General features: G+C 40.3%; 1 protein-coding gene across 2 annotated transcripts; it reads left to right on the forward strand.

The window, feature by feature from the left end:
• Positions 1-1146: 1146 nt before the first annotated feature.
• LOC144990444 (protein FAM193A-like) lies at positions 1147-18649 on the forward strand. 2 transcript variants are annotated; one of them, XM_078943719.1, is made up of 23 exons: positions 1147-1609; positions 3306-3380; positions 6129-6371; positions 9025-9200; positions 9290-9457; positions 9707-9953; positions 10038-10162; positions 10266-10413; positions 10503-10577; positions 10660-10734; positions 11480-11592; positions 12008-12250; positions 12348-12501; positions 12667-12813; positions 13503-13781; positions 13961-14183; positions 14269-14646; positions 15001-15277; positions 15401-15587; positions 15749-15988; positions 16098-16968; positions 17299-17380; positions 17570-18649. In XM_078943719.1, exons 1-23 carry the CDS (start codon positions 1388-1390, stop codon positions 17661-17663), a joined length of 4842 nt encoding a protein of 1613 aa, XP_078799845.1. In that variant the 5' UTR covers positions 1147-1387; the 3' UTR covers positions 17664-18649. The 2 variants fall into 2 exon arrangements, with proteins under 2 accessions (XP_078799845.1, XP_078799846.1); XM_078943720.1 differs by having other exon boundaries at positions 14269-14598.
• Positions 18650-19057: the final 408 nt, after the last annotated feature.

Here is a 19057-nt window from a genome sequence, read left to right on the forward strand (position 1 = left end):
GTTTACTCTACATTTACTCTATAGGTGTAAGTGTGTATGAATGTATAGTGGTCCTGCGTCAGACTGGCGACCTGCCCAGATTGTACCCTGCCTTCGCCCACAAGTGGCTGGGATAGGCTCCAGCAGCCCTGTGACCCAGAAGGGACAAAATCTCTGTCCGAAGGGACAGATCTCTATGTCTAATTTACTGTTTGAGGACAAGACTTTCAATCCCAGGAACACCTAAGTTAGCACAAAAGAACTAACAAATATATTAATATTAAAATCTTTCACTGATGAACTCTAATTACCCTTTTTTAATTAATTGCAACATTTAACATATATTTTCCTGAAATTTTATTCAACAAATGCAATCAACCTTCCAAATCATTATTTGGTTAGAGTTTATAAAGTCTAATAAACTTAGTGGAATCAATTAAAACTGACTCACACAATGCAAAGTTAGAGGCATACCCCACAAGAAAAAGGAACAAACAAGCCAAAAAACAGAACAGTCATTGGAGTAAAAATACATAAAAATAAAAATAAAAGAAGCAGGCTTTGATGTGGCTGGGTTCTGGAGAATTCATAAAAACAGTGTTCGATTAATGTTCAGTTTTTCCCAGATCTTACCCATTTGACATTCAATTGAATCGGTTAGTTCAAAAGGGGCCCAAGTCCAAGAGGTTTGTTTTTCCAGGAAATGATTTTAATTGCATAGCTGAAAGGGAGGCTACACCAAATGATTAATACTTTACCCAGATTTAGCACCAGTTCATAGCTTACAAATGCTTTAATATGAAGCACCTCACTTTTATAATTTCAGAGGACTAGCAAAGTCTCTGGACTTGGGCCCTTCTTGAATTAAACAGGGGCGCTGCCATATTGGATAACTAGTGCTGCAATTTATGGGATAAAGCTAAACCCATACAAGAGAGGCCCAAGTCCAGGAATTTTGCACTTAATGCATTTTAAATTTCAAGCATAGTCAATACATAACAACGGACTTGGGACTTTTTTTTGCACATAATCAGATAACTTTTCCCTTGAAGACCATAGAACATATTATATCTCTAGTTAAAAAAAAAAGAATTGTTGACTTGGGCCCCTTTGGAACTAACCGATTCAATTGTCTTCCTGTAGTTGTTTCCAGAAACACCATTTCCCATGACCGCTTGGGTGGGGCGAGCACGTCTGCGCAAGCTGAGCCTGGTTGAAGCAATCCGAATAGAGGCCATATTGGAATCTATGAAGTCAGTTTGCACTTTGGTGGGACTGAGTGTCTGTCTTTTTGGGAGTTTCTAAATCGCTATCCTGGATTCACACTTTGAGTGAGAGGACCAAGCATTCCACTTGAGACTCCGGCAAATCAGAACGGAGGGTTGTCTCGTCTAAGTTTGTGGAGAATATGAGTCCAACCGATGCTAAACGGGGGGCTAAACGCAGGAAGAACAAGCGGGGCGGTGGCAGTAGCTGCAGTGCCGTCCTCAACACCAGCAGCGGCAAGGCCGGTGTCGCTCCGGCCCTGGGCTGCGCAGGAACACCAACACCTGCTTCTGTCGTCAGCTTTTTAACATCTGGGAGTACGCTCGGCGGAAACATGGGCTCCATGACGGCTGTTGACGGAGAGGTAAATTGTCATACGATGGAAACCGGTGGATGTCAAAGCTAGCACTGTTATAACCCATCTTATTCGGGCCTGACAATCATGCGAAGAGGCAACTAAGCTAGCTGAGTGGGAAACGAGTAATTAAACTGTGGTTATTACGAATAGTCATAAGCACAGTTTTATACTTAAATTAAAAGTTGACTCGGCTAAGGCTAAGCTAGGTAGCATTTTTCTAGTTGACGTGCTTTGGAAAACAGTCGTAAACATTAAGCTAACTTTACTCTCCGCAGTCTCACCTATCATTAGGTGTAATTCGGGAGTTTGTGACTATCTTAACAACAGCTTGGTCAACAGGATGCATTATTTTGTGCTAATACAGCCCGTGTAGGTGGAGATTACGCTGGTCAAGCCAAGATTATCCAGGAGTAGCAATAGATTCACACAATTGGTTTACAGACTACCTTCCAGAAACCATTATTGCTAGCAAATGCTAACAGCACCCACAATATGAGACCATATGACTGAGTCTGTGCGCTGTTTTGCCAGTTATGTTCATATTTGACTACAAATGAAGATAAAGGTGAATAATTTGTTACTGTACGAACCGTGTAACCATGACTAGCATGTTTTCCAAACGTGTATCAAGTAAAACATGAAACACCTCCAATAGCCTACAGATACAGTTTCAGTACGTTTCTTTTATTTAAATAGATGAAATAAAATACAGTTTTACAAGAGTAATTTTGTAGATTGGCCTCAAATGAAATAGGCTAATTGAATTTGGGTTTAGTTTTTTGTTGTTGTTGTCAAGTTCAATCAGTAATGTCATGAGCAGCTATTGCACACATTGTTCGGTTTTCTTTAAGGCGTACAAATGGACTCAATCGCCGTTTTTTCCCTCCCTTTAAGACGTAAATTTTATCTTCCTGTGCCATAATAGCATTTTGTTATCAAGGCATTTATATGGCAGTTATTGCATGTATTAAAAATCCACTCCGATCATCATTTATTTGATCTGTTTTTAAAGCGTGTTGAGTGGTCTTGTAATTGTGATTATGCTGTTTTTTTAAGCAAAAAAAAAAAAACCTGTGTTATTTTTTTGTAAGATATAGTTTCTGCAGAACGGCAGGTGTTCATTAGAAAGTCGCCTCTGAAATGTTGGTGTGGAATAAGCCTCCCCTAACTTCCCATCATTCCTCTGTTTACATGCTTTCCCGCTAGCTTACAGACCCTCACAGCCCCCGCCTACTCTTTATGGGTATAAAAAAAAAGGCAAGCAATGTTGGAGCTATCCAGCTGGAAAATAAAGACGTACATGGATCTAGTCGTCTGCAAGTATATGCGTGAGAATGGAGCTGATCAGGGAGATTGTGGCTTGTTGATTCTAGCTTCTATGTCGCTGCTTCAGGCTTTTTCAAACTGCTTTTTTTTGTCTGCTCCTGATTCACAATGATTTTAATAAGGATATGCTCAAAAATGCAATTTAAAGATTAATTTTCATTTTATATTTCCTCCATCTTCAGAAAAATGACAAAAGAATATTGTAGAAAACACCCAAAGATAACATTTTCCTTGGAATGGGTGTTTATTATGATTGCTGGCAACATATTAACTCTGTTACATACATTTTTTTGTGTTATTTCAACATAAAAATAGAACTTTGGTTTAGTTTTTTGTCAGTGTAATCACAGAGATTTTTCATTTTTTTATTCTTCAGATCAAAGTGAACAACAACGTCACTCCACAGTTTACAGAAGGGCCCGTCAATGCTGACTTCTCCGGAGTCCTCCAGGTAATCTTAAATCTGCTTTGTGCTAGATTTTTTTTCCCAAGATGATGTCATTAGCAGAAATATTCTTTTTAAACAAAATTTTTGTGAAAGACTGTGTCTGACACGATGTCATCTTGTCTCATTTTGATCTGCTTCACTTATGCTGCATTCAGCAAAGGAGAGTAGTGTCACTGATACAAGCTGGTCTGCACAAAAAAGGTGGATGAGGTGTCAAAACTTTAGATTTACCCAAAAGGTTGTTTCTAAATTAAGTTGTGGAAAAACACACATCTATTAAAAGTTTTTGTGCTAAAATGAAGTTTGGCTTTTATTCCAAAGAGCCAATCATTCTACAGATGATTAGCTGTCAAAATAAAACTTCATTTTATACTTTAAAGTTCTTCATGTTACTTTGGTCAAAGTGTTTTAGTTTGAAATCTCTGTAAAAGCAATTTTATATGAATGGGGAAAAATAAATCAAATTACTCACACAGCTGCCAGTTTGAGGCGGTCTTGTCTAATATGAGCACTAATCGGTAAAAATGGGGAAAAATGCTATAAACGGATTGGAGCTTAAGTGTTTTCAGTGCACAACATTGACAATTTTTACTTTTCCAATCTTTCCTGATTTTACTTGGTACACTTAAGTGTATGCTTTGCTGCTCTAGGCATACTTTGTGTCTCTAAGATATTGCAGACCCATGCACACCTTTGTTTGTTTAAAGAGAAATGCACTTAAAGCTTGGCAATGCTAAAAAATAAATTACAAGCTTAAAGAATTGTAGGAAAATAACTACAGCAGGTTAATGCTGAATCAGTGGGAATTATGAGCATGAGGAAAAATAAAAAATCCCATTCATTGTTTTTGCGAAACACTCTATCAAAGTCTGTTTCCTGGTGGTGTGTTTCCTTTTTCTTTACTGTGCTGTTATTCGGCTCGTCTTTTCTTCAAGAAACACAATTATAGCAGATTCAAACGATCAGGTTGGCCTTCAAAAGAGCAAAATGAACTTGAACTTGCAGCCTTTTATCATTGCCAGCAGGGGGATTAACATGTTAGCCTCAATGTTTATTGTGCAATGTTTTCAGTTTGAGATCTTTCTTCATCAGGTCTTTACTTCCAAAAATTAGGCCTTCATTCCATGATTCAAGTGCACCCACTGAGATAGATCTGAACTTTGTGTAACTGCTGTGTGACCACCGCTCGGACCGTACTAAGGTGGTACAAAATGCAACGGCATTGGCTGCTACACAGAACAGCGTTATAGCACAAAAGAGTTACACACAGGCTGTCTGACAGAACCAACAACTGCTTTTAAAGCAGAGAACAAGTGAATATAAACAAAGTAAATCTTTGCCGAATGTTTCAGGATTTTGTCAGTCTAGTATTTTGTGCTAAAAATTAACATAGTTAGATTAAATCAAATACCCAGAATTTATGTTGGCCAATATAATCTGTCATCATTTTTATTTAATTTAGAGGATCCCCAAAATACTTCCAGCTACTGTCATCAGCATGTATAGAAACCATTGAATAAAGGGAGAGCAGTGCTCAGAAAAGCTGATTTTCAAAAAGTGCGAATGGTTATGATTATCCTTTTGTCTCCTTTTGTTTGCTATTATTCATCACCGTTTTTGCTAGTGAAATAACTTTGCATGATTTGTTTTAACGTTAAGGAAACACCTGAAACTATATGAAGATCATTTTTGAAAAACGTATTTTTATTTCATTATCTTCCTAGCCTAACTCTTTTCAAGCAATTTTGACTTTTTTGAAAGCACTGTCATCCTAATGTCATCCGAAATATAAGTTAATGGTCCTTTTTTTAATATAGAAATAGACTTAAATATACATTTTGTTAAAAAGAAATTGTCAAAATTTGCTCTATTAAACATTTTCCCTAATTCCAGGATAACCTTTAATGTAATCGCTACTCCTGCTAAAGTATGGAACAAACCATAACTAGAGGAAATTGTAACTATAATAGAGTGACCCTTCAAATAACTCGATATTAGGGTCCATGGCTAAAGTCTGCCCAACTTATTTGTGTGTTTCATAGTGTTTTGCAGTTTATTAATTTATTAGGTAATTTAATTTGACGAGCTATTTTGCATGTTTATTATCATAACAGTATTTATTTAATAAGATTCGGAAAATGCAGTATATTGCCAAAACGGTTGTGTCATTGCATAGAATAAAATAAAGCGAATAGAGCTGATTATATTAAATTAATCTTAAAAAAATATAAAAGATGGTAAATACTAGTGGAAATATTGAATTGTCTCTACTAAACAGACTTTCATGGCGTTGATGCTTAATGTGGTTTGGAGCAGCACAAACCCATGCAGTCCTGAATGGCTGCAAAGGCTGTTGCAAAGCATTGATTTAGTCAGAAAAACCTTGAGTGATTTCTTGACACATTTCTATGACATTCTCTGAATACAGCCTATGTTAAATGTGTGCAAGTTGCTTTCTTGTTTGTGTCTGAAGGAAGTGTGTTGCAGTAACTTTAATAATGTGAATCTGGCTTGTTTAGACAGCTGCTTGTTCTTGGAGTCTGACTTCAGTTGACAAAGCAGAAAAATTCAAATGTGGAAAATGGTGTTGGCAGATGAATGCTATTTTGGACAAAATCCTTTACAAATATTACATTTTAGAAATATATATCAATTTACAAAAATAAATGTTTTTGCTTTAAAACAAACTTCCTTTATTAAATGGAAATTGTACCTCACTAATTAATTTCTTTATTTTTTGCTTCACCACAGACTCCTTTCACGTTTGGCCTGAACCAGAGGGCGCCGTACACAGCCGGCGATCGCTGCCTCTTGTGCAGGTGTGAGCGGAAAGACTCTGTTGTGCCTTCAGAGCCAGGCATCTTGGGCCAGAACGGCACAGCCCAGCTCTCCAACACGCCCAGCGCTCTCCAGCTGCCTTTGTGGGTGTGCACCGACTGTAGGCGCACTGTGGAGAAGGAGGACAGACGGAACACGCTGGAGCAGTCACTACCTGTAAGTCTGCGGTGTATGAAGATGTGTGGAGCTGGTGAAGAAATATGGCTGTGACCGCCAAACGCTCAGCTGTTGGATTTTTGATCGGGTGATGCGGAAAACAGGACAGCCAAAACCAATGCAGCAGCTGTTGATGGAAATGTTGCTTGATTTCTTTTCACCCCCCCCCCCCCCCACCCCACACACACACACACATAGTTTTTGGTTTGGAACTTGGTGGTTCGGCAGGAATTCGATGGGGGATGAATGTGTTGTTGGACAACAATTCAAAGAAAAGATTAATATTTCAATAGAAAATTTTGGTTTTGATTGCATTAATAACAACTTTTTGTCTGTAAATGTTATCAGTTTGTGACTACTCCCAAAAGGTGGCAGTATTGAGTGGAGCTCCTTTATCACAACCTGGTGAAATTCAAACTTTGTCATCATGAAAGGCATGATGGACTGAAGCTGCTGTTAGTGTTTTATGTGAGTCTCATGGATATTCAGCACCAATACAACTGTAATGAAGGAATTAATGAGTCACATAAAATAAATGTATTTAGTATCGACAGCACTACTACTATAAATGATTGTTGTCATATACCGTATTTTCCGGACTATAAGTCGCACTTTTTTTCATAGTTTGGCAAGGGGTGCGACTTATACTCCGCAGCGACTTATATTAGAAATAAATTGAAATAAATACATTGTTAACCCTCCTGTTATGTTCATTTGTGAGGAACAGAGATGATGTTCCTGGGTCAATTTGATGTATGAGGTATGTTAAGTGACTCAGAGAATCAGCAAACTTTTTTTTACAGTAAGATCTTGAAGGCTAAGAACATAATATTCTATTTTCCAATGATTTCATAGATTCAGAAATGCAATAAAAGTGAAAACTGTTTCTACAAATACAGGATGAAAACAGAGTATTAGCTGGCCAATGATGCTTCATGAAAAGAATAAATAAATACGTTTGAGAAAAAATTACTGTGAAATTATTAGATAAACAGTCTGCTATGATTGTGTCATATAAGGTTGTGAAAGTTAAAATGCGACTTATAGTCCAGTGCGACTTATCTGTGTTTTTTTCTACTTTATAATGCATTTTTGGGCTGGTGCGACTTATACTCCGGTGCGACTTATAGTCCGGAAAATACGGTAGTAATCAGTGTTTATAAATTCTTCATGTTTAGCAACATGACTGAAGGTCCTGACTTGTCTTTGGGTTAGAAGTGAGTCTCTTCTCCACCTGGCAGAATATCTTGGAAGGTTTGTTTAGAAGCAAAGGAGTGATTGTGGTCAAACGGCAAATTTTCCATCTACTTTTTTCTCTGTTTCCTACCCTCAGTTATGAGTAAAAGTATGATATTGCAAATAAAGCAGCTAAAATGAGTGTCTGATTTTTGGCTAGAGACTTCTTTCATGTAGTAGAGCTGCTACAACTAGAAAAGCCTGTTGAGATGGAGCAACAATGCCCCCGGTTCCAGGCCTGGCTGGGGGACCTAAAACAGAACACCAATGGGGACCTTTCTGTTCTCCCCCGTTCATGGGTTTTCCCCACCGTCCAAAATCATGCTTCATAGGTTAATTGCCTACTCTAACCTGTCCCCAAGTGTGAATGTGAGTGTCCATGGGTGTGCAATATGTGGCCCTATGACAGACTGGTGACCTGTCCAAGACGTCCTTTGTCTTCGCATGAGTGGCCGGGATAGGCTCCAGCAGCCCCATGACCCTGAAAGGGATAAAACCGGTTTAGAAGAGGAATGAATGAATGATTTTGTTTCGGTAACTTGTGTATTACAAAACAACAACAAAAAAGTACAAATTCAGAAAAATCTTTTTTTTTTATTTGCTAATAAGCAAATAGCAATACAGAAAACACTTTCAATTGACTATACTAGTCATACTAAGCCTGATGTAATGTAATAAATCCTATCAATCCCATCATTTGTCAAGCTTATCACGACACGCCTTTTTGACACTTTCAACATAAACTTACTGGCATACAGTAGGGATGCAACAATTAACTTTTACTTTACTGAACTTGTGTAAATATATTCATTAAATTAATTAAACTTAAAAAAAATCAACACATCACTTAATATAAAGTCAGTTATATGTATTATATATATATATGCATGTGTTAGATGTATCACTTTTGTTAGTAAAAGAAATCCTCATCTAGTACAGAAGAAATGATTTCAATTGCTCAATTCTTTATTTAATGGTTGACTCAAATAAATAAAAAGAGCTTTTAGGCAAAAATATTATTTTTATCTAATGAAATCCAGTTCATATAAAGCTGCAGAGCTTTCTCTCTGAATAAAATGATGGCATTTGCTGTTCTTAGATATCAAAATAAAGCATTGTTACCTCAAAAACCTAAGATTCATTTTTTTTAATTGCAAAATTTAAAAAAACAGTTTATTAAAAATATTTTAATTCATTGGCTTTTTTTTTTTTAAATTAGCCACCCAAAAAATCCTTTTCCCCAATCAGACTACAGAGTCAAAACTACTTCAACTGAATTTTTAAAAATGATCTAGGATAATGAGAAAATCAAAAATTTATCATTTGTTAAAGTTATACTTCACTTATTTACATTTATTTTTTTGCAGATACTCTAGTCAAATGGTCTCATCAGCTGTTTTCTTTCTGTTCTCCGCAGGGCCAGGACTTTCCTCTGCACATGCCTGTGGGTAATGGAAACTTGGGCCAAGAGGTGGGAGCAGCAGACAGACTGACCACTGGTGCACCTACACTACCCATGCTCCCTGCCTCGGACCTCAGCGCACAAATGCCTTCTGACACCGTTTGTAGCTGTGAAGCCTGCAACGAGAGACGGTCAGCCTAGGTTCCTTCGATGGAAGCAAAGCTGCATTTACCTCAAATTTGTGTTGATTTGGAATCTTGTGGGTTGGTGAAAAACACAGGGAAATCTCAGTGGAGTCGGAGAGGGAGTCACAGCAACTGCAGAACCACTGGTCAGAAGTTCGATACCTGGTACGCTGCATCTACCGTCAGACGGGAACGCCGCTCGCAGATGACCACGACCAGCCTCTAGAGAGAGACAAAGAAGGCATGAAAGAACTTGTGGACCGGTAATGTCACCAGTGGAACTTAACGAAATGTTTACAGCAATCAGATGAGTGTGAATGGAGAAGCTTTGACTTCATGCAGCAGCTCTTTTTCAAGTTTTAGAGGAAAACAAGTGATAAAGTGTCAAATCAGAACTTCTTTAGTCACTCGCTGACTAATGTTGAAAATGAGCCATCAAACTTTTTGTGTTGTCAGAATTTTCTCATTGTCTTCTTTTCTTTTTTATCTATGTTTTTTTTTTCCTGTTGTAGACTGTGCTTAAAAGATCCATATCAGCTCTACCAGCGGTTGGAGCAGCAGGCTCGAGAGTATGTCTTGGAAGTGAAGATGAGGCTACTGAAGCACCTTTCCGCAGGTTCTAAATCTGCAGGACTGTCTGGGATCGTGGTTGCCGCTCAGGGTCCCCCTCAAGCCCATCAGTTCATTTCGCTGCTTCTAGAAGAATACAGTGCCCTTTGCCAAGCTGCACGAACCATCAGCAGCTTCCTACTTACCCTGGTTAGTTTAGCTATTTTAATCTAAAGAAATCGTCTGTGCATATAGTTAATTTTTCTTCTATTCTCTGTTTTTTTTTTACCTCAGGAGAATGAGCATCTCCAGAAATTTCAGGTGACATGGGAGCTGCACAACAAGCACCTTTTTGAGAGTCTAGTGTTTTCGGATCCCGTCTTACACAGCAGTTTACCCGCACTCATTGCACAGCTGAAGTAAGGCAGATTTCTATCCCTGAGTTGTCTTCTGTTTTTTATCCAATAGTTATTAATACACCTGTAGTTAAACTTCTCATCCCTTCGAATTTTTTCCCCCCAGACTTGGTACAGCCTCTCACGATTCCTACAATGAAGACACGTATCGGACCTTGTTAGAGAACTACGACCAGCTGCAGCGTGAGATGTCCTCTGTTGCTGCTGAATGGCAGGAATGTGAAAAGCGGATTGATGACTATGTAGATCAACAGGTATCTATAGTTATTTTTTAATTGATGAGCCAAACAAAGGTTTCTGTGAATAGAGGTGCGTCCTGCTATAGTTACTATCTGTTTTGCAGCTGCTTTTCAAGGTGGACGGTCAGGGTGTCTCCAACCAAAGAACAGAGCCACACAAGTCTTTGATCAGCAAAAACGTGAGCGTTTAATGCTCCATCTGGACATTTTTACCTCGCTTTCTGTTTGAAGTTTTTTAAGACTGTATTGATTCATCTCTAGACTTTGAAGTCAAAGCAGCGAATATTAAAGGAAGACTGGGAGTTCTTCAAGCATCGAAGGTCCACGGAGGAGCAGGTACGAAATAACGAGGATGTAAACAGAGTAGGAATGAAGTAACCATGACGATGAGACACGGCAACTCAATGAAATCTGGTCGGATGAATGCAGGCTCATTAAAAGAACTTTTAACATGTTACACATTGCTTCTCATTGTTTTCCCAACAATCTATATGTCATAAACACTTCTTAGCTGTCGTCTCCTCAGGTGCTGCACCTGACTTTGATACAGACATTCAAGAATGGTCATCGAAATATAACGTTTGAATACAGGAACTTTATCGACAAGGATTGCATAGCGCAGGACTTCCATTATTCCTTTGCTTGTTTTTTTGCCCCACCCTTGTAATACTGGGCCAATGGTTGAGGAGATCTTTAGTCACATGGTTTTGTTTACAAGCGTTGGTTCGTAACAGAAAACTCCGGTGGACTGCAGTCTGAATAAAGACCAAACAAGGTTTTGAACTCAATCCGGACCAAATTAAGCGAACTTGGTCGAAATAAACAAAACAAAAAACATTTTACGCCGTAAATCCAAACAATCTCGCCTAATGAAAAGCTTTAAGTGAGAGAAGCCGCTTTACCTGCTTATGATTATAAACAAATAGCTGTTGGGAGGAACTGTTGGTTGTTTCCTGGTGTTTTCTCTGCGTGGAAGCCTTTTATTTTTTGGGTTCCTTAAACCCGGGCCTATAGAGTATTCTAAAGTAAAAGCACCCCTACGTTGGCTTTGGACTTTTGTAACATCTGCTTTTTTCTCCAGTCACTCAACAGTAAGAGGCCAGCAGCTGCCGACAGTAACTTCACGGACACAATGAGAATGCTGTCATCTCGTCTAAATATTCCAGACTGTCCGAACTGCAACTACAGAAGGAGGTAGGATGTCCTCACTCTCAGAAGTCATTCTAAAGCTTTAGGTTCCCTCTCCTGAGTCATTTACGCTTTTTATGATTAAGTTAGATCTTTTATTGATCGTTAAGCAGGTGCAACAAACTTTTAATGGATGAAATAGATGGATATATAGACTTCCAAATTCCTTTTTCCTATGTGTTCCTCTCACATCAATCACAGCAAAACATCATAAAGTGACAAACTCTTTCCAGTTCTGCAGACTATAAACAAAGATTATTAGATTAGGCAGGAGTTCAGAATAAAAGGTTTATCTGGATAAATTTGGAATAATTCTATTCCTGTAAACATTTTCTAAAACTTTATTTTAAATGTTATTATGGGAATTTGAACGAATATTTAGTGTTGATTTCTTTATTGTTGGTGGTTTTTCTTTCACTAGGTGCACATGTGATGACTGCAGTCTCTCCCACATCCTAACATGTGGCATCATGGACTCGCCCATCTCTGAAGACCTGCATATTAAGCTTCCCTCTAAAGGGGAGTCCCCACGGAACTACCTGGCAGAGGTGCACCCCCCCAGCCTTTCCTCTGAAAGTTCAGCATCTGGGTCCAACTCCAGCTCTCCCATCACCATCCAGCAGCATCCACGCCTCATTCTCCCTGAAGGGGATGTCAGCACTTTGTAAGCTGTTACATCACCACCGCAGTCGGCTTTAGAATAATTTTTACTAAAAAAAAGGGGGGAAATCCGTTTACTGTGTTCATTTGATTTGTTACAGCATTAGCGACGATGACGAAGTGCCTCCATTGTCTAATAAGTTTGGGGACATCTACCCCATGGGCAGTTATGAGGGAAACGGCATTGTCACAGCTGCTGTGAATGGCCTTAAAACCATCAACGGAGATGGCCAAAGCGTGGCGCTGAAGGCCGTGGTGAGTTGCAAAAATCGACCGAGACTGCCTGTGAATTTCCCCTGCTGAGTTTCTGGATGATTAAACAGACTTTACATTCATTGAGAGCAGTTTACTGTTAGTTTGAGGAAGCCCTGCTAATTTTTTAATTCCCTTTTTTTCCCCCCCTATGCGTTGGCATCACAGTCGCAGCACATTACCTGCAGCAGCAGCTCTTCAGAGGGTGACGAGGAGGAAACGAACTGTGATGGTCGAGAGGAGCCCCCGGGGCAGCAGGACGAACATTGCCCTGGAAAATCTGACTGCTCTCCTCTGTCTTATAACCATCAGCAGGTATCCAATGTTGAACTTTCCTTTTGGTTTTAGTTTGATCATCTCTGAACTTTTGAAGTGAGTGACATCCAAAAATTGTCAGAGTTCTTGTTTTTACTATTCCAAAAATACACATTAAGCAGAAAAGCCCAACTGAAAACATGCTAGCCTTGAAATCAAAACAAGTTCTTTTTAGGGTCAAATAAAAAAGTTACCCTCTTTATTCATGTCCTAACAACAAAAAATACATTGTCTAATCTTTAAAGTTTCATTTTGATCATCTTTTGATCTATTTTAAAAGCCTACCCGGGGGTCTTTGATTATAATTATGCTGCCTTTAGGCAATTTCTTTTTAAATTGTCATTTTCCAGGACATAATTTCTGCAGAGCAGCAGCAGTAGTTCATTAGAAATTCACCTGAGTTGTGGGCAGCATCAGAATGGAGTGGAGCTTGTGGCCCGCCTAGTTTATTTTCTACATGAGAACTAAAAGCTTTTTCAAACGGCATTTTCTCGTCTGCCCCTGATTCACAACTATTTGAATAAAGAAATGCAAATGTAAGCCTAACTTTCTTTAAATATCTCCTCCATCATCAGAAAAGTGCGACATTAGCATGTTAAAAACACCCAAACCACAGTTTTCGTTCAATTGTTTCTTTAGGGTGTTTGTAAAACCACATTGTTCTTAATAACACGTATGATCCTCATCAGGTAGAAGAGCTACAGCATGCCTGTGAGTGTCACGTGTGCAACCAGGACCCCAGCGCCTCTCCCCTGGACTCTGCGTCTTGTTTGCCCCCCAGCAGACTCCATGCAATCCCTCCACCCGCTGTCGGACACCAGTTCTTCCCCGATGGCAAAACTGCCCCAGCACACCCCGCCCTCCACCTTTACCCACACATTCACGGCCACATGCCCCTGCACAACTTCTCCCGGCCCCTAATTCACCCCACACTGTATCCATCCAGTCCACCTCTCACACACACTAAGGTAAGTGTCACTCTTTATGCATAATAAGTTGGGTTATTACTTTTTTTTAAAATCATATTATTGTGAAAAATTATTTCTACAAGTTTTTTAAACGCATCTAAAATTGTAATGTTGCTTTTATTGTATTTGTTTGTATTTTTCCCACATAAAAACTAAATTGTGACATTTTCCTGTTGAAGCCTCTGTCTCCAAACCCTTCATCAAACCACACTGCGTCCAAGCAGCCCGCCTTCAGCACGTCGTTACCAGAGCACGTCTACCAGAACTGCTTCAGTGGCTCCGGCGGGACAGGCGACTGGAACAGCTCACTTCAGTGCCTGTCTCTCAAGTTTGAGAATTTGTGGGATGCTGCTGTGATGAAGAGCTGGAATCCATCCACCCTGCTGCCCGAATGTTTTCAGGGTGAGCTGCCTCCCGAAGCCAAACCGGGGCCACTTCTCTGTTTACACTTGCATCGTCTGCATTCAATTTCTGCTACCATCAACAGGTGACATGCTTGGACAACCCCACACCGACACGCCCCTCCCCTCCACGTCATGTGTTGGCCCCCAAGGGGAGCACCTCTCACTGCCCACACCATTACCCCCATCTTCTTCATCCTTCTCTTCATCGCTCTCATCCTCCTCCTCGTCTTCGTCGTCCTCGTCTTCATCATCGTCCTGCTCCTCTTCAGAAGCCAAAGAACTGAAGAAGACTGCCGCCAAGAAGAAGTGTCTCTACAACTTCCAGGATGCCTTCATGGAAACCAACAGAGTAGTAATGGCTACTTCTGCTGCCACGTCGTCTGTGTCCTGCACTGCCACCACTGTCCAGTCAAGTAATAACCCACCCACCAACGTAGCATCTAAAAGAACCAACTCTATAGGTAATATAGGAAGTGGTAGTCCTGCTTAGGTTTGTACTCAAAGTGTATTAAAGTAAAACATCCAATAAAAGCCAATAACTTTACTCTTCAAGAATGACTGATTTTTCAGAACATCAGTATCAAATTCAGGTCAATATGTTTTTTTTTCTAAAATTATTTTTGGAAATAAAAATGTCACATTTACAGAAATGTATCCTTTAGCTCCGGTTGCTGCACGATTATTATTCAAGACCGAAAATTGTATTCAACTGGGGAAATTTCTGCAAATAGACGAATGTCACGTTTGAGCTTTGTAAATAAATATAAAATATAAGTTTAAAAATAAGTAATTTTTACCATTTTTGTCTTCTACAGATGACATTTTTCACAGTTTGGCTAAAGAGGACCATAGGCAACTCCCTCCAGCCTCTCCCAGAAGTGGGTCTGCAGGACTGACCTCTCTTCCTCCTCTCTCCGGCCCCTCCTTACCTCCAGCACCCACTGCACACCTCCCCACCATGGGCCTGCAGCCTTTCCCTAAGATGGCCGCTCCAGATTTTGTGGAGCCTGGTCAGGACCTCTGCCACCCACCTATGGAGCCCACTGCACCCTCAGTGGATGGCTCTGTCAGCGCTGCTCCTAGTATCTGCAGGTACCAAGTAGACCAACTCTTAGTGGGAGAGTTTGCTTTATTTTGTGTGTGAGAGTGAGTTGAAGGAGCTACAGTAAGGGCTGCTTTAAAGTTTTTTTTTTGTTTTTTTTGTTACTTTTTTAGTGATCCTGACTGTGAGGGTCATCGCTGTGAAGGAAACGGCTCCTATGAGCACCGGCCGTATGATGGAGAGGAGAGTCAGGATGAAGACAGCTGCTCTGAGCACAGCTCATCCACCTCCACCTCAACCAACCAGAAAGAGGGAAAGTACTGCGACTGCTGCTACTGCGAGTTCTTTGGACATGGAGGGGTAAAACTTGCTCCAAGTATTACCGTAGTTTCCCCTCCATAAGAGCCTTAATTTTTCCTAAAAGCAACTGTGCGCCTTATAATCCAGAGCACTGGAAAACTGGTATGTCAACGCATACATCTCCTGATAGTGACACACTTGTATTCACTGTATTTCTACAGCCACCAGCCGCTCCAACTAGTCGGAACTATGCAGAGATGCGGGAAAAGCTACGCTTGCGCCTGACCAAGCGTAAGGAGGAGCAGCCCAAACGGGAAGAGCAGCAACCAACAATAGAAAGAGATGGAGGGGTGGAGGACCACAGGCGGGTGGAGGACCTGTTGCAGTTCATTAACAGTGCTGATAGTAAACCTGCTTCCAGTTCGAAGGCAGCCAAAAGAGCACGGCATAAACAAAAAAAGGTACATTTACCTAAACTTTCTCCTCATCACCACGTCAGTTTAAATGAGCTCAAAACAGCTGTGAAAGACTTTTTAAATATATATATTTATATATATTTTTTTGTCTAAGATGGAGGAAAAGGCTCGTCTAGAGGCAGAGGCCCGTGAGAGGGAGGAGCAACAGCTGCTGGAAGAGCGGCGGCGGCGGCAGGAAGAGGAAGAGGCAGCACTTCAAAAAGAACTGCTACGGCTGCAGGAGCTGCAGCATCACCGCGCTGCCAAGAAGAAAAAGAAAGAGAAAGCAAAGGAAAACACTGCTCCTCCTCCCAACAACCCCCAACCCCTCAAACAGACGGCTCAGAATGTCCTAGATAATCTTCAGAACGGAAAGTCTCAGCTGCTTAAAACCCTTATACGTCTCCCAGACCAGAAGGAACCCAGGTTAGACCCCTTATCCCAACCCAACATGCAGCACAACCCAAGACGGCCCATCGAAAAGAGCCTTTCCAATGAGACCAACCTCCCCAAGTCCGCAGTTTCCCTCCACAACGGCACGTCTTCTCTTGAAATCAGCTGTAAAATGAAGGTCAAACAGTCTTTGAAAGGCCCTCCTTGTGAGGCGGCTTTAAAGAGAGCCTCAGAGTTACCCAAGTCCTGCGATGAGACGGCAAAGTTAGAAAATGGTATAGCCACAATGTCGGACACCAAAGCGAAGCGCATAAGGCCCACCGAGACTCTTGCTTCTCTTCCAAGCATTCAGGCTCAAAAGGAGGAAAAAAGTAACAGGAGTGCCAGTGGAAAAAGGCAGCAACAACAACCCCAAACAAAGGAAGGCAGGGCAAGTCCCCCAGTTTCGAACCCTTCACCTTCTCCCCCTCCAGCTTCTCACGTAGAGCAGACACAGCAGAACGGGAAGGCCCCCAATGCAGAGTCACCGCAGCCCAAGGGAAAGTCTAAGAAAGGCAAGAAGAAAAAGGGAGACAAAATGAACAGCTCAATAGGTTGGTATGATTGGCATTCATTGATCAGTATACTATGGCATGCAAATTGCCCCTCTTGTTTCTACTTGTTAAGGAATTTAGACAAGAACATGCTAACCTTGGTACTGGCTTAGCAGGCCACCATCACATCCGCTTTCTTGCTGCTGTCTTGGGCATTTTTGGTAAACCTACTGAGTGGTGATACTGCACACGCAATGAGGAACTGGTCTAGATTCAGGAAATATTTCCAAAATTGACAACCTCAGCCACTGACATGAGCCATGCATGAGTGATTAACTTTATGAAACTCCATCAAGGGAAATCCAACTTTTCTGTTTTTCTTTTTTCAAGACGATGTATTCTTGCCCAAAGACATTGACCTGGACAGCACTGAAATGGACGAAACAGAGAGGGAGGTGGAGTATTTTAAACGGTGTGTAGAACAAACTTTCTCCTAATTCTTTTGGCACATTTTGCTTTACAAGTACTATTTGATGACAATAAAAAGGTTTTTATGGCTTTAGAAATGCCAAAGATATCGATTTGAACTTAAAGCAACAGAAATGGAGCGTAGCATATATATCGAAGGATAATTTCTATGATGTTGCCTTCTCTGTTTTAGGTTCTGCTTGGACTCTGCCCGGCAGACGCGTCAAAGACTCTCCATCAACTGGTCCAACTTCAGTTTGAAGAAAGCTACATTTGCTGCACATTGAGGGAGTCTGCTACCATCAGGGCTCACATCAGTACCTTAAATGCTATACAGACTCGTGTCCCTCGACCGTTCATCCCCGTCGCTTCACCTCCCACCTGTTATCCCAGAACTCTTGCTCCCGCTCTGCTCAAACACCCACGCTGCCTTGCTTTGTTCTTCTCCCTATGTGGTTATGACACAGATCCACTGGACTGATCCACGTGCAAAAAGTGAAATGACACAAAAGGAATCACAAAAAACCTTCTTTAAACCTGATCAAATTCCCTTGCGTGCTTGTGTGCTTTTAGTCTAATTTGAGCTCTTGACTCAAAACAAAAAAAGAAGAAGCCATTGTCTAAAAGAATTCTCATCTTCATTCAAAAGATACTGTGTCTGGATGAGTTCCTTCTGGGTAACAAAAAAGAAAATGAAAAGAGAGGAAAAAATAATGGAGACTGCAAAAAAATTTAAAAGAATATATTGAATTAAAAGATTTATTTGAGATATTGTGGCTTACTATCCCGTCGTTCTTAGCACAACATCTGATCCACACAATTTACAAGGGAATCCCATACCTTCCCAACACCCGTCACTGACACCCTTCACCCCGTTTTATAAAAGGGAGGAAGCCCCGATACTTGACAATGTTGTTTGGTTTTAAGCTGTTTAACAAACTGTTGAGTAAAAGTGTATCAGTCGCGTTTTTTTTTTCCCTTTATTTTTGATCTGTAGCCGGCTTGTATCAGAATCCTTTCAGAATGAAGTTGAAAACAACTATCCTTTCTCCATCAGTCTGTCATAGAGTGTATATTGTATTAACACTGAAGCCAAACTGGCTACTTTTTAACATATTGTTAAGTAATATTAAATCTTGTCTTTCTTTTTTGAAAGATGGAATAGTATGGCAGGAATTATGTGTCTTGTGTTAAATCCTATTTTTTTTTCTATATGCAGAAAGAAAATGTCAAGAGGCATTTACGCTTTCTAAGAAATATACATTTAAATCAATAGTTCACTATGTGATTATTTATTTTTCTCTATCCAGCAGTTAGAATTTTACTAAAAGAACCAAATGAGATGAAAATGACTTTTTCACAAAACATATTAAGCTTTTGTCTTTAGGCTAGCAACAGCCGCTCTTTGGCCTGGTGCAGAACAGTGCCTTCACACATAGATTGATCTCCTTTTCACTGACATTTTTCAAACTAAGCTATAAAGTAAACCCCATAATTCTCTGTTCTACGTAAATAAAAACAAAGGAATATTTATTTATTGCATTGATTAAAGCAGGTATTTTCTTTGGTTAAGAATTGAGGAAGCTGTGTGTAGCTAGTAGCTTCATGCCAACCTTTGCTATGCCTGAATTCGCTCACCTTACCCCCTAAAAGACTATGGTTGTGTCCAATTTCCTTCAAT

Source organism: Oryzias latipes (assembly GCF_053564925.1).
Source record: "Oryzias latipes strain Hd-rR chromosome 1 unlocalized genomic scaffold, Olatipes_Hd-rR_3.1 chr1_Y".
Taxonomy (NCBI): Eukaryota; Metazoa; Chordata; class Actinopteri; order Beloniformes; family Adrianichthyidae; genus Oryzias; species Oryzias latipes.